The sequence below is a fragment of the Manihot esculenta genome, chromosome 6 (genome assembly GCF_001659605.2).
Source record: "Manihot esculenta cultivar AM560-2 chromosome 6, M.esculenta_v8, whole genome shotgun sequence".
NCBI classification, from domain to species: Eukaryota; Viridiplantae; Streptophyta; class Magnoliopsida; order Malpighiales; family Euphorbiaceae; genus Manihot; species Manihot esculenta.
In genome coordinates, this window is record NC_035166.2 from 14,703,359 (window position 1) to 14,716,621 (window position 13,263).

At 27.7% G+C, this 13,263-nt stretch overlaps 1 protein-coding gene across 2 annotated transcripts; it reads left to right on the top strand.

The window, feature by feature from the left end:
* The first annotated feature begins 2,743 nt into the window (after window positions 1-2,743).
* LOC110616987 (repetitive proline-rich cell wall protein 1) lies at window positions 2,744-4,455 on the top strand. 2 transcript variants are annotated; one of them, XM_021759547.2, is made up of 2 exons: window positions 2,744-3,847; window positions 4,248-4,455. In XM_021759547.2, exon 1 carries the CDS (start codon window positions 2,871-2,873, stop codon window positions 3,831-3,833), a length of 963 nt encoding a protein of 320 aa, XP_021615239.2. In that variant the 5' UTR covers window positions 2,744-2,870; the 3' UTR covers window positions 3,834-3,847; window positions 4,248-4,455. The 2 variants fall into 2 exon arrangements, with proteins under 2 accessions (XP_021615239.2, XP_021615238.2); XM_021759546.2 differs by having other exon boundaries at window positions 2,747-3,842.
* The last annotated feature ends 8,808 nt before the right edge of the window (window positions 4,456-13,263 follow it).

Below are 13,263 nucleotides of genomic sequence, written 5' to 3' on the forward strand. Positions count from 1 at the left end.
TCCACATAATATTTCTAAAATAGTTGCATATATTTAAAATACATCCAAAATAATAATTTTATAAAAAATAATTTAAAAAATTCATATTTTGTTAAACATATAGACGCGTATTTAATACTTAAACTATTTATTTTTATTTAAAATATATTAGTTAATTAGGTTAGATATGACTATTCGGTCGGTTCAATTTAAAATCGAATCAAATTGAATAAATTAAAAATTAAAATTTTAGTATTTATGAAAATCAAATTGAACTGATTTTGATAAGAAATCAAATCGTATCGAATCGGTCTGATTCAGTTTGATCGGTTTGGTTTAATTTTTTAATTTAAAATCAAACCGAATCAAATAAATTGAAAATTTTAAAATTAAAAACCAAATCGAACTGAACTAAAATGAATAAAAAATCGAATCAATTTTTTAAATTAATTCGATTTGAATCGAATACTGCTCTTTTAACTAAAAATAAATTATTATTTTTACATGTATTCTCACATTTTAATTCTAAAAATAAATTAAAATTATATTTAAATATAAATATTAGATTAATTTATGTAAGATTTAAATATTTGAATTAACATTTAAAATAACATAAATATTAAATTTTTTTCAGCTAATTGGATAAAAAATAAATGAGCAATCTCTAGACTCGACGAAAACACTTACATGTATAATATATATTTTTGGAAAAAATAATTAAAAATAATAATTTCCACTATTTAGTTATAATATTAAAAAATATAAAATATTAATAAAATTTATATGTAGAAAATTTAAAAGGGTTAGCAAAATTTTCAAAATTCAAAAAATATTTTTTAAAAAAAAATCTTTAAAATAATTTAATTTTCTCTTCAATAAAATTTTTTTACATTAGTTTTTTTTTTCTCCGTGCTTCAAACATCAACAATTTGGAAAATACTCTCCTTCAAAATAATATCATGAAATAATAATATTGTAATTTTTATGTAGTAATGTCTCCTTGAGTAGGTCAAAAACAAAAGGACACAACTCTTTATATTGAGATAAGCTTGTACTCATTGGTAACCTCACATTTTATTTTTTTATTTTTATAAACCATTTGTTACATTCGAAATTAACTAATTCGACTAATTCGAATATGCATCAGTACACGCATTAAGATGTAAGCACTCTTTTCCAAATTTTTAAATACGTTCCATATCCAAAATTTAAATTTGAGACCTCTGATTAAGAGAGAAAAAACCCGCGTCATTTCATTTCATTCCAGAATCATTTTATTTTAGTGTTTTTTATTCTTCGGTATTATTTTTATGCAATTAATTTCAAAACTATAAATAGAGTATTTATGAATTTATACTGATAATAAATATATTTGGTTGAATTTTAAAATTCTAAATTTAATATATGATCCCAGTTGTCAAATCTTTTGATAAAATAGATTACTACTATAACTAAAAATTCCAAATCTCAAAGTCCTCTACTCTAAAAGAATTAAAACATCACTATGCTAAATGCCAATGCTTAAACGATGCATGAAAACTTCCAAGGCAGCAAGAAACTGAAGTTGCCTATCAAGACAACTTAATTTTGAATTAAATTTTCATATTAAATTTAAAAATTCTAATGCAAATCAATTTAATTTCTCATACTTAAATCTGCTATGGCTAATTTGGTTTCAAGACAAAAAAAATTTAATACCGATAAGAAATGTAAATTTTAATAATTATTAATTATTTTAGCGTGTGAAACATACTATTACCGGTAATTAGATAAATATTATATAAATTAATTTTTTATAATTAATTTTTTTAATTTTTGAATACTAATTTTTTGACTGAATTAAATTTATTATTGCTTAACGGAAATTCCAATTTTGAGTATGAGTGAGAAAATAAAATGCAACTTGAGTTTGCATTATTAGTTGCCACTTGTCTTGGGATACCCTCGTGTCATGTCACGCTGGCTGTATATTTATCTGAAAGAATCTAATTTGATTTTATGATTATATACCAAAATATCAAAAATAAAAATATTGGACATCCGAGCAAGTTGACTTTAGTTCTAATGTTTATCAACTTTATTGGTTTTTTTTTTCACGAGAATAAAAATTATTATGCAAAAAGCTTGTCTCCTTTTTAAATTTATCTAAGAATATATGAGAGAATTTATTTAAATTCAATTTATACAAATATAAAATATAAAAATATAATTAATATCATATAAAAATTAATTGTGATTCATTTATTTATTTTTAACACTATAAAAAATATAATAATAGTTATCAATAAAAATTATTGATAAAATAAATTAGCAATAACTTACTTATATTTTTAATATTTTTTAATTATTATTTTTAATTTATAACTATAATTTAAATATATATAATTGGTTTTAAATTTATTATATACTATTGACATTTAATGCAAATATATATATATATATATATATATATTTAAAATAAAAATTAAAAATTAAAAAAGTAAAATTTAAAATTTTTCATATTTATTTAAATATATTTATCACTAAATTAAATTTATAAATGCAATACAAATATATATATATATATATAAAAAGGAATCTGTTGTTAATTCACGTAAACAAGATTTGAGGAGAACTTATAGTAATGTCTAACCTTCTATGTTTTTCACCAATCCCATAATTTAGTAAAAAGTAAATTATGGATTCATGTATATTTGTAAGGCAGTTGCCAACTAGCAAACTTTGGCGGTTGCCTTTTAAGCCTAAGCCATCTTCACGTGGTGTGCTCCAGTTGTTTTCTTTCTTCTTTTTTTTTCCCTCGCAATTGTTTAATTTGCTATATAAGACTTCACTACTCTACGCAAACACTAACTTCTTCTTCTTGTTGTTTCAACAAAAAGCAAGAAGAAGACATGGAATCCTCCAAGATCTCAGCTTTCTTCTTCATTTGCATGGTTTTTGTTTCCTCCGCCTCCCCAATTCTGGACTGCGGTTCTTGCGGCAAGCCACCAAAGCACAATGGCCACAAGGGAAAATCTCCTCATCACGGTCCCATTAATATTCCTCCCATTGTTAAGCCTCCAATCAACTTGCCACCAGTCCTTCCTCCCATTGTCAAGCCACCAGTCACTCTCCCTCCAGTAACACTTCCTCCCATTAAGCCACCGGTTACTCTTCCTCCCATTAAGCCACCGGTTACTCTTCCTCCCATTAAGCCACCGGTGACTCTTCCTCCCATTAAGCCACCGGTGACTCTTCCTCCCATTAAGCCACCAGTGACTCTTCCTCTTCCTCCCATTAAGCCACCAGTGACTCTTCCTCCCATTAAGCCACCGGTGACTCTTCCTCCCATTAAGCCACCAGTGACTCTTCCTCCCATTAAGCCACCGGTGACTCTCCCTCCAGTGACTCTTCCTCCTATTAAGCCACCAGTGACTCTTCCTCCCATTAAGCCACCGGTGACTCTCCCTCCAGTGACTCTTCCTCCTATTAAGCCACCAGTGACTCTCCCTCCTATTAAGCCACCGGTGACTCTTCCTCCAATCACAGTTCCTCCAGTGCTTCCAAACCCACCAAAGGGAGGTATTCCATGCCCACCACCAGCAGCAGCAAATGATAAATGCCCAATTAACACTCTTAAACTGGGTGCCTGTGTAGATCTTCTTGGTGGGCTGGTGCATGTTGGTCTCGGTGACCCAGTTGTGAACAAGTGTTGCCCAGTTCTTCAAGGACTTGTAGAACTTGAAGCTGCAGTCTGCTTGTGCACCACTCTCAAACTCAAGCTTCTCAACCTTAATATCTATGTCCCTCTTGCTCTTCAGCTCCTTGTTGCCTGTGGGAAGACACCTCCTCCTGGTTACACGTGCTCTCTTTAGACGACCCATGTAAAGTACTTCCACTACTTCATCTTTAAACGCATGCAAGAAACCTTATAACATTATAACTAATATTTTGGTAGTTTAGTTTCACTGATATATATTAGGGTTTTGACAACCAAATTGTTGCTGTAGCCATTAATTTAAAATTATTATAAAAAATAAAATTTATTATTATTATTTTCTTCAAAAGAAAAGAGAAAGAAAAGTAGAGTACGTAGAGAAATCATGAGAAATCCAAGGATATGATTCTTATATCTAGTACAAATTCAAAGTACTCATAGAGGTTTACATGTCTACATGTTGTAGGATGTTAGAAGCATTTTAATTTTTTTAATTAACAATATTTTATTTATTTATTAATAAAAAATTATTTGACTATTATGGATATATGATAGGTGTATGTGTATGCAGGTTGCCAGAAGCAGAAATCGACATGAGAGGATGTCGAGCCTCATCGCCTTTTTCTTCTTCTTTCTCTTTCTCTTGTTTGTTTTTTTCTTGATTGTTAATGATGAAATGTTTAGTTCATAAATTTGTAAACCATTTAAATTCTATAAAATTGTTGCATGTGTGTTTAATTTGTCTTAGACAATAATGCAAATCAAGATCATTTTCTCCATGTCATTATTCTTAACATGAATGATTTTGTAAAAAAATAAATTTAAATAAATTTTTACAAAATAGAAGTAAGACATTTATATAAAAAATAATTATTATTTTTTAAATGGTTAGTTAGTTAACATATTTTTAAAATTAGTTATTCACTTAGAGATTTTATTTATCTATTTATTTTATTCTTTTTATAATTTCTCTGGATTAAGGGGTCAGACAGCCTCCATTGATCCTCTCTATACTAATTCTTGGCTTTTGAAATTTTGTGATTTATTTTTTAAATTTTAAATGAGAGAATTAATAGAAAAAATTTAAATTGAATTTTTTTTATGAATTTTTTTTAATTGCAAATTGATGATAAAGTTGTAATGTTTCTTTTTCATGTGCATCCAAAGCAAAGAAATCAAACATTCTAATTTTGTTGAAGAAAGAAAAATAAGGTCATTATCCATAGTTAATCAATCAGATTCAAGTTCCATTTTAGGGTAGAATCCACCATAACATCAGTAGACAGAGGAAGAGGGTGAACACGTTGGTTTTGGAATTCCAGTGGGCTATTGTTCCTTTCTTCTGAAACGCAATTTTCATCAATCACGAGGACTACAATTTTCTAATAACAATATATATATATATATAATATCTAATTTTTTATTTAAAATTTATAATTTAATTTGTATTAAATTAATATTTAATAATATTGTATAGTTAACAAAAGACAGCAATTTTCAAATGTCATCACAAAAAAATATCCATATTGTATATAAAATATAATTATTAATTAATATTTTTTATAATATTTAAAGAAAATAAATTTTATTTTATTTTATTTTTAAATTTATAATTCAATCCGCGTTTAAACAGTATTTTTTGAAGATATGATTTTCACATAAATATTTTACGATATTTACAATTATCCTTATTTGTTATTAGTGCGATATTACGTACGGAATATTATTTTAATATAAATTAAATTATAAATTTTAAAATAAAAAATAATAAAATTATAAAATATTTTTTATTTTTTATTTTTTTTAAAATAAAAAATAATATTATTTTTTAGGAGTGAGCAATGTTCGGTTAAACAAAAAAAATTGACAGAATCGAATTAATTTAAAATTTTAATTTAGACTTTTATTTATTTTGATTTGATTTAATTTTTAATTTTAAAAATTTTAATTATTTTGATTTGATTCAGAAACTAGTAATAATAATATATTATTTTTGATAATATAGTATAATTAAAATTGAAATATTTCAATTAAATTTTAAAATATTTAAAATAATATATAAAAAATAAAAAGTTTATTAAAAAATCGAATCGATTAAATTAAATTGAGTCAAATTAAATCGATTCAAATCGAATCAAATTAATTTAAATCAAATTAATTTCTAAAAATTAATTGAGTTTGATTTTCACAAATATTAAAATTTTCGCTATGACCGAATCCAGCGAATGGTGACTCTAATTTTTAGGACCATGAGCGGAGAACAGGGACCATCCTAAATTCCTTTTAACAGTTTTACCGTAAACAGTGGGAGATGCAGTCATTGAATTGCAGAACTTCACAAGTAATTTGAGAGAGAAATGTCCCCTTCAATTCAAATAAAATTCCTATTCAATGGTACCTTTTTTATCACAAAAACCACTCAGTGCGTTGAGATATAATATTGGAAGGACCTCTTGCCTTGTCACTTTCATTCCAATATCGCAGAGTTCAGTTCAATTAATATTTTACCCTAATTAAGTTGATATCTGTGATATTAATGGGTCCATCAAATACAAGGAATATTCAATGTTTGTTCAACTTCAGAATCAAATTGTAAACCTAATTAAGAGCCACTTTGGGAACAATAAAATCTTGCCTTTTCAAACGTATTTTATTTTATTATCACATCTCTTGAAATTCGATTAGTACTAATTTATAGATATAGAATTCTGTCAATTATAAGTGCAATAAAAATCTATTGAATTACGTTCTTTAACAAATAACTTCTCATAAATTCTCGTGGATATAAGATTCCGTCATTATAAATGTAATGAAAATCTGCTGAATTATATTTTTTAACAGTAATTTTTCATAGAGTCTCGCTATGTAATTGAGAGGATAAGTTTTGACGAAAAGTCAAGATCTATATGTCTTAGTAAAACTGAATTATCTGATCAAAATTTTGTCACATAACCTTATTTTTAAATATTAGCTCATGACTTATTTTAAAAAATTATATATAAATTAATTTCTCTGAATAATTAATCTGTTTGTATATATGCATGCACTTTAATGATTCCACAATTTAAATGAATAATTTATCCACGTTTATAGTTTAATTTTATCTTTATTCTATTATTTTTTTATTTTTAAATAGTAAAATAACTTTATTCTTATGCTTGCAATGTGATATTTTACTATTTTTTAGTAATATATATTTTTAAAAAATGTTAAAATCAATAGTAAAAATTTTTATGGTAAAAAATATAAAATTTATAATAGTAGCAATATATAATAATACCATATGTTACAGCTATAAAACTATAATTCTAAATATTTTATAATAACATTATAGTTGTTGTTAAAAAATAATTATTAACACCAATAAATATTATAGCTAATAAAATTTTTTTATTAATGTCCACAATTTTTATTATTTTTATATTTTTTATATATTAATGTCAAAAATTATTTATATTGTTGTGGTATATTATTCAATATAACAGCAAAATTAATATTGCTCTAAAATTTTTTATTATTAATTTTGATATTTATTATAGTGCTGGACTAAATAATTTTAAAATAAAAAATTCAAAAGGTGGTGTATGATGACTGCAGGGCTCTAGATGCCTAAGCCTGAGGCTGTCCAAAATTAAAAAAATTGGGCTTGAGCTCAATGACGACTCAATTCGCTGCTTTAAGCCCCATACTAATTTAGGGCCTATCTAGACAAGTTGAATTGGAAGAGAATCTGTCCATTGTATCTTGACTCTAAATATTCATTAGCCTCCGTGTGAAAAGGCAACTCTGAGAAGTTCAGGATTGTATTTAAATGGTGCCGGATAAAATTAAATTATCGTGAAAATAATATCGTACTTTCGTACGTACTGTTAATGTAAATTTGCATGTAGAACGAAAATTATAAAAAGAAAAAAAATAAAGAGAAGCGTGAGAGAAATGAAAAATCAAATTTAACAAAATATATCTAACCTATATCTATTCTTAATCTCAAATATCAGTATGCACTTATACACTCACATCACATGAATTAAGTTAATTAAGTTATTCACAACGAAAAAGTTGAAAGAGAAAGAAGAATAAAAACAAAAGTGAAGAAAGAAAATCACTTCTGGTGAAAAGGTGAGAGAGTAAATTTATATTGAGCTCATGTAATGTGTGGTCCTGAAGATGTTGAAACCATAGGCTGAGGCTCTATATGCATGTGATTATTTATCATCAGTGGGTAGCTAACATGAACCATGCACATATAGAGCCTACGGTTGAACCAGAATGTAGGGACCACTTTGAGCTATGGCACATGAATAAGTTTGTCTGATATATATCCTCTCATTATCACACTTATGGCTTTTGTTGATGAGAATGAGAGGCTCCTATTATTACTTCACATATCAGAGAGATTTTTATCTGATCATCATCCCTTATTTCTTTTTCAGTAAAAATAAAAAATTCTTTACACTTCTATAGATAGCAGAGGTGACCAAAAATTAATTTTCACAATACTATATCACTAACCTAAAACAACAGTGATAAATTACTTTTACATACACATTCAGAAAAACTTATATAAATTGAATTTACATATGAATTTACATCAGATTTCATGTGGGTTTCGTTATCATTTTCCATTATAAATTCTTGTGAACTCAATTTAAGTAAAAATTTATATATATATATATACATATATATATCTGTTTTTTTTATCATACAAGATAAGTTGTATTTAAAGTCCAAATGGACAATTGATTACAAAGCCAAACTGGCCCAATAACAAAACAGCCCAAATTTCAACCCAAACCCGAATAGAATCTAGCCCATCTCAAGAATTTTCTGGAATACCCACCTCTCCATCCCTCGCTCTCCCACAATTGATTCCCGGGCTCCAGATGCTTGTGAAACTGTCGATGACCATACGCGTAGAAGATAAAATTCAAGTAAAAACCAGCAACTCAAATCCGAAAACAACTCAAGAGAGCAACATCCTGATAGGAAAGGAAGAAAATGAAAGAGTTCAAACAACGAAACATGCTCAACCCATACCAGGTTCGAGACCAAAATCGCCAACTGAAATCCAAGGGGAAGGCCATGATATAGCCATGGAGCCGCAGGAAGAAGGCAAATTCGCACTCCAGCTTGAATTATCCATCGATTCGCACCACCCTCGACAACAATCGGTCGAAAAGAAGATCTGAGACGCAGAATGAAATTATGTAACTAGAGATACAATCGCACCGAACACGGACAAAATCGGATCCCAGCCAAATACCTCACTGCATATCATAAGAGCAAAACCAAAACTATACAGAAAATCGCAGCAAGAGAAATCTCACCCCTGAAAACCCTCGTCTTCCAGGTCGCTTATACTCTTTCTCTATTGCTTTCTTCTTCTTCTTATTTTTATTTTTATTTTTTCTAAATATAATAGACTGAATATTTCGCTCTCTATATATAAATCTCATTGTCTCGTATATAGCATGAAGATAATCAAGTTGCAGATCTTTTAGCAAAAGAGGGAGCAACGTCAATATGCTTCGTTGCTTTTCCATAAAAAGAACTTTTCACTTTTGTTCTCAGTTTCTTTTTTATTTCAATTGACCTGGTTATGCTATTATATGAGCTAGCCGATTGCTTTTCTTTGCTTTGCTTTCTTTCTTTCTTTTTTTTTTTTTTTTTTTTTTTTTTTTTTATTTTTTTATTTTTTTATTTTTTTATACGGTTTTGTTTGGTCTTCTGTATTCTTCAGATTTTTTCATTTAATATATCACAACTCTAAAATGGATGTAAGGGGTTTTTCAGGGGTTTAGTTTCCCATGATTATACTAAGTTTTTCTGATTTTTTTACATAAAATTTTATTTATAAAAATATTAATGATTTGAAAATTGTTACGTTCATTTTCATCGGTTCTAAAATGGATGTAAGGGGTTTTTTTAAAATTTAATTTGCTATGATTATACTAAATTTTTTCTGGTTTTTTTTAAATAAAATTTTATTTATAAAAAATATAAATTAATAATAATAATTTGAAAATTATTGCATCTATATTAATCGATATAATTAATATACAACAATGATATAATTAATTATTTTGGTGGCCTTAGAATTTTGGATTTTATTAAAAATTTTTAATTTGCAATATTTTCTCTAAATTTTTGTTTTTCTATAATCAAAATAATTTTTCTTATTTTAATAAGAAAACTTAGTTTATTTCACAGTTAATTTTAATTTAAAAAATAAAATTTATTTATAAAAGCTTTAGTAAAATAAGTCTTTTTCCTTAAAATAATTTATTTTTTTTAATAAAAAAAATATTTTTTTACGTTGATTAAATTTTTTGAATGTTTTAAATATCAAAAAATATAAAAATTTTTTTTTAAAAATATTTTAAATAAATGGGTCGAAATGTTTAATTTTTTTTTTTTTAGTTTAATTTAGAGTATGAAAAGAAAAACCAATTTACCTTTTAAGTCTATACTTCATTTTTCAAGTTATAATTATTTTTTGTATTTTATGTTAGAATTCCGAAATCTCACCATGAGGGATCAACAAAAAATAGTAGCAATAAAATTAAAGTTTAACAATCAAAGTGTGGCTAAATAAATTTGTTTAAAAAGGATACTATTCAAAATTTTCTCATCATTTACAACAATTATTTATCTATTTTAATAAAAAAAATATATGGAGACATAAAAAAAATTAATTTACGTATTAGCAGGATGTGCAGTTTTTCTATTGATATTTAAAAAAAAAAAAACTGATTTTTCGGTTTTTTAATTTTGATTTGATTAGGTATCAAGCTGACCCCAAGTGCTTTTTAAGTGTAATTCTTTATCTTTGTTAGGAATGAAGATTTCCCTTTTAAAATAAATAAAAATAAATTGAATATAAGTGGTTAGACAATAATATTAAATTGATTTTAATATGTTCATCAATTTCTCTAAAATTTTGTATTTAATTTGAGTTTTAACTATCCATAATGTTATATAATTATGTCCATATTAAGTTATATAAATTAATATTAAGTATTATAAGTGTTACAAATAAAAATTCTACATTAAAAATAAATAAAAATAAAATAATTAATAACAGCGATTGAATTATAATTTCAAATTAATTAATCATTTTAATATATAAATCAACTCAATCACTTATATAAAATAAATTAATATTTAATATATTCTACGCTCTTTTCAAAATTTAACAATCCCATAGTGTTAAAGTTTATTCAACTCGAATCATTTAAAAAAATTGATAGTCCTAAATTTTAATTTTTTTAATAAGCATAAAATTAATTTATTAAATAAATGAAAGGAATAGTAAAAGGAGAAAGTGCTCTAAAGACCATCCAACATAGAGAGGGAACATCTCCGATTGCAAGAACAACAAAACAAAGTAAAGTATAAAACACTTACCCTCCATTTACAATGAAACATTTTATAAAAATTTAATTTCAATTGATTTTTTTTAAATAATTTCTTATATGGTATGAAATTATTCTGCTTAAAATTTTCTTTTTAACAATTTAACTTAAAAAATTTCATTTTAAAATAAGTTGAAATTTCAAATGATTTTGAAAATTTTAATTTATTTTTTTCTTATAAAATAATAATACCAAATAAAGGATTAATGAAAAACGCAATAAATCAAAATACTTATTGGGCAACTATATCTTCAATTAGTTTGATTAAAAAATATTATTGTTACACAACACTCGCTTAAAAAAATATTATTGTTACACAACACTCGTTTAAAGTAGGTAGCGAGCTGTCACTATAAGATAGAGTCACATGAATAGGATTTAACACACAGTCCTACTCGTAAAAAGAAAAGCTCGGATGACCATAATGTCCGAAACCGAGAGAAAAAAAAGACTTGGACGCTACAGGTTGGCCTCAAGACAAGTCGGTTTAAGGTCGGACAGACTCACCCTCTTAACTTCAGGACAAGACTCCATAAGGAAGTTACCTTTAACAGTTATAATCTAGCAGATCCCCTTTATGCCTGTAATCATGGAATCCCGGCCAATTAGCCAATGAAGATCTTTTACCAACTAGCCGACCACATCATCAACGAATTATCAGGAAATACTATATTTTTTTTCATCTTCTTATAGTATAAAAGGAGAATGATCACAGAGGCAAAGGTACGCTATTCTCTCATACCAATACTCTAAGTTCTAAAGATCATACTTACCTTTCTCTTCAACTTACTAACTTGAGTATCAGAGTGGCTGCCATAGGCACCAACCACCTTACGTTCTCTGTCTTGCAGGTGGACCAATCATAGCACAATTCCGTTGGACCAATTACAATACGGCTCCATTCTGGCCACGTCATCAATTTATTTTTAGGAGTATCATTTTGGTTTTGTTGCTGTGAATCCATTGAATCCTCTCTGTTCATTTGGATTATAACCTATTTTCTACTCTTTTTCTCATAAAAAGAGATCTCTTTCTTTTCTTGAAATGGTTGGTAGTTCATGAGCTGCTGCTAAGACTGCTACCAATGAGGGCGTCATCATCTCTTATGCCCCTGGCAGTAGGCAAAACACGCCCTCAATAGTCAATAAAACAAATCTCAACAACTTGACCAATGAGAAGAAGCTCCAATACATCTAGAAGTTGCAGGCTACTCTCGAGCAATACAAGGCCTGGAGGGAGGCGTCAGTCACGGCTCTCATGGAAAGGGAAGAAGCTCCTGTTGACACCCTAAGGACCCATACAGGGTCGAATAAGAGATGGTCCAAAGGGAAGGCGGAGGTCGAAGAAGATGAAGTAAAGAATGCTCCGAAAGGTGTGGACTGAAAGTTAGTACAGACTGTTCAAAGGTACCAGAGAGAACAAAAGGAGGACTTTGGCATAGAGCAGGATGCTTCGCCTCTTTTAAAAGAAATTTTGGTAGAAATCTTCCCAACTAAATTCGAGCTGCCTAGCTTAGATAAATATGATGGAACAACAGATCCCAGAAGTCACCTAACTATCTTTAGGACGACCATGCAGCTTCAGGATGTCATTGACCTTATTTTTTGCCGAATGTTTCCGTCAACATTCACAGGTTTGGCTTAAAAATAGTAACAACATCTGAGTTCGGATTTGATTTAAAACTTTATGCAGTTCACTACATGATTTAAATCTCGATTTATTACTTGTATACCTCCTAAAAAAACTCTCCTCTGACTTGCAGAAGATCCACTAAGAAGAGGGCGAGTTTCTAAGGAGTTTTATCTCACGGTTCAATGTCGAGGCTATACAGGTGGAAGAATTAAATCATGAGATAGCATGTGAAGCACTGAAGAAAGCAATACGCAATGTCAAGTTCATGAATTTCTTAATTAAAAATTCAGTCGCAATGTATCAATAGTTGATAGACAAAACCCAGAAGTATATCAGGCTGGATGACAAAATCCAAGCACTAAGGAAGGACAAGAGAGCGAACCAAAAGAAAAAAGAAAAGCCAAAAAGACAAGGACATGAAGGGGAACACAGAAGTTATCATGTCTCCTGAAGGAGGGATAGTCAAAGTAAGTATAAGAATTATACTCCGTTGAATGACTCACGGACACGTATTTTAATGTGGATCATGAAAAAAGACAA

Excerpts from the sequence above, each read along its gene's own strand:
- LOC110616987 (XM_021759547.2), top strand. The coding sequence starts at position 2,871 with ATGGAATCCTCCAAGATCTCAGCTTTCTTCTTCATTTGCATGGTTTTT.